We start from the raw sequence: 2,429 nt of genomic DNA, 5'->3' as shown, positions 1-2,429 counted from the left end.
ATAATTTTTATTAATACGGAGGAGATGGATTGTTTAAGTTTAGAGTTTGGAGTTAGAGATATTAATATTTGTTTACTTGTATTTGAATATTAGCCTAGGTTTGGTTTGGGAAGTCCGGGGGGTGGGGGGATGGGATATAACATTGTGTAATATCTGTGATGTATTTTTTTCTTTTTTATGATAAAAACAATAAAAATTTTATATTGAAAAAAAAGAAAATGTCAACTAAAAAAATCAATAATTGAAATATGCAAAGCATATTTATTTTATTAATTAACGATGACACAAACTTTAAAGCATCAAACCCTGCAACTCTCTTGGTGGTTTACCATAAGTCTTAAAATCAACATATCTTCACAAAAATAATTTGGCTATATCAGCAAAGAACGACTGTCATAAAGCTAATTCCCTTGTCTAACAACCAAGTCTTTACTAAATTACATAAATCTAGTGAAGTGAAATTTTTACATTTTAGAACATTATATTGAACAGGAAAAAAAGACTGCCTTCAGATGCATTGTCACTTACGGTAATTCTTTTTAGAACCAGGCTGAATAAATCTACAAGACAGGACAAATCTAGATAGAAGTAAAATGGTTATTTATGGAATCAAAAATAACACAAAAGTCCCATTGAATCGATTTAAATTTGCAAAAAAAATTTTTTTTCATACTCCTTTGTTCTATAACTTATAATCAGCTGTTACATTAATAACTTTGGTTTTCAATAACTGCATTGATCTGTGGGGAAAAAATATATATTAGAGTATGGAGGAGAAGAACTATTCATTGAAACAAAAGATAGGTGTGGCAAGGAGACATTACCTGCCAAGGCCGCAGATTTGAAAATTCAAAGTTTTTAATTCTTCTGTGTTGGGAGTTTGATCTGACCGCCTCATGCAATGAATGTGCCACTGCATAAACAGCATTGTAGATACTGTAGCTTTGGGCAGTCATCTGCAACTCAAACAGAGGAGCAGGCAGAGTCTCCAAATTCTCTTCTCCACTGCAAGTTTCATTGGGCATTGAGGGTAATTCTTCATTTGAAAGTGAACAGTCGAACAATTGCTCCCAAACCGCTTGAAGAAATCCATCTTTGTGGGTTGAAGGTTTAATAACTTGAATAAATTCTTTGAAGCCTTGAACTTCTCTTGAATGCACTGTAAAGGAAAGAGATCCATGGAACAACTGGACATCCCAAGCCCTTTGAAGTCCTGTCAGTATGAAATCAATTGGATACATCAGGATCCAAACCTTTCTAAATGATGCACTCTCTTTTTCATAATCACATACAAACACAATACTTCTGAGCCACAGAATCGTGAATGATTCACCATAGACAAGAAGAACATTGGCCTTCCGATCTATCAGTTGATTAGAAATAGTTGAGATCACATCAACTAATTCTGAAATTTCTTCTAACTGGGCTCGTTGTGGAACTCTTTGTGTGAAAGACAAGCAGATCCCATTTTGAGAAAGCAAAGGATGCAGTTTCTGCATGAAATGTTCTCCCTTATTCTTATCAAAGGTAAAGACTCCAATCCACCTCCATCCAAAATGGAGCAGAAGCTGTATAACACCACTGTATTGATGTTCTTCTTTGGGGACCATGCAGTAAAGTGAAGATAACTTAGTAGCCTGAAACTCTTCTTGAGCAACGGAACCATAGGTCAACTAAAGAAATAAAGGAGAGTCATTATTCATAAGAACGAAGGAAAAATATATGGAAACTGAATGAACTCTAATGGGTTCTAACTCCAAAGGTCTCCTGTTTTAGCACTGGGTTGGACTAGAAGACCCTCTATGTACCCTTCCAACTCTGTTATTCATTCATTCTCTTATTTTCTTATTCTCTTAATGTTCATTACAAAAGAAGAGAAGTTTCTCTCTTACTGCTCTCCCGCAAATTACCTGTGGAATCTTGAAGAGATTTATACTTTCTGCCATATAGGAAGAGGTAGAGGCATCTAACCCTCCAATGATGGCCATGAGATTCTTCTGGTTATCACATTTGTAGTTAGGAAAAAATCCCTTAGATTTGAAAAGCAGGTCCAGAGTGGTGCGATAGGTCATCCTTGGGCTGTAGTAACTCTCATAGATGTGGAACCCAAGAGAGAAATTAGGTAAGATCTGGAAGTCCTCATTGATCTCCTTCATAGCAAAGGCCAAGGCAAGGACGTGCTGGTAGAATTTGGTGACTACACTGCCAATAGGTTAAATATCCCCATTGAAGAAGTAATTTTAAAGCTCTTATAATTTGGCATCATTTCTAAATGAATAATTAACATTTCTGACTCTGATGGAAGTAGGGAGATGAGAATTATGAAATACTAAAATATTGGAATAATTTCTACAGAATGTTTCCATGAATTTCCATGATTTGCAACTAATAGGTATTATGACAAAAATAGTTGCCTTTTCAAGATACAT

The 2,429-nt window shown here is 35.1% G+C and overlaps 1 protein-coding gene across 1 annotated transcript in view; it reads right to left on the bottom strand.

Annotated features, from left to right (window-relative positions):
- Positions 1-2,072, bottom strand: part of LOC107301262 (extracellular calcium-sensing receptor-like) — a 9,756-nt gene extending 7,684 nt beyond the window's left edge. Inside the window, exons 1-2 of the mRNA XM_029287097.1 lie at positions 1,911-2,072; positions 825-1,673 (exon numbers count right to left, since the gene is read on the bottom strand). Coding sequence (XP_029142930.1) covers positions 825-1,673; positions 1,911-2,072 — 1,011 coding nt within the window. The remainder of the gene's footprint in view (positions 1-824; positions 1,674-1,910) is intronic.
- Between the last annotated feature and the right edge of the window lie 357 nt (positions 2,073-2,429).

This window comes from Protobothrops mucrosquamatus, unplaced genomic scaffold (genome assembly GCF_001527695.2).
Source record: "Protobothrops mucrosquamatus isolate PMUCROS unplaced genomic scaffold, P.Mucros_1.0 scaffold_244, whole genome shotgun sequence".
Taxonomy (NCBI): domain Eukaryota; kingdom Metazoa; phylum Chordata; class Lepidosauria; order Squamata; family Viperidae; genus Protobothrops; species Protobothrops mucrosquamatus.
Note: the sequence above shows the minus strand (reverse complement) of the source record. Positions and strands in the feature narration are given on the sequence as shown.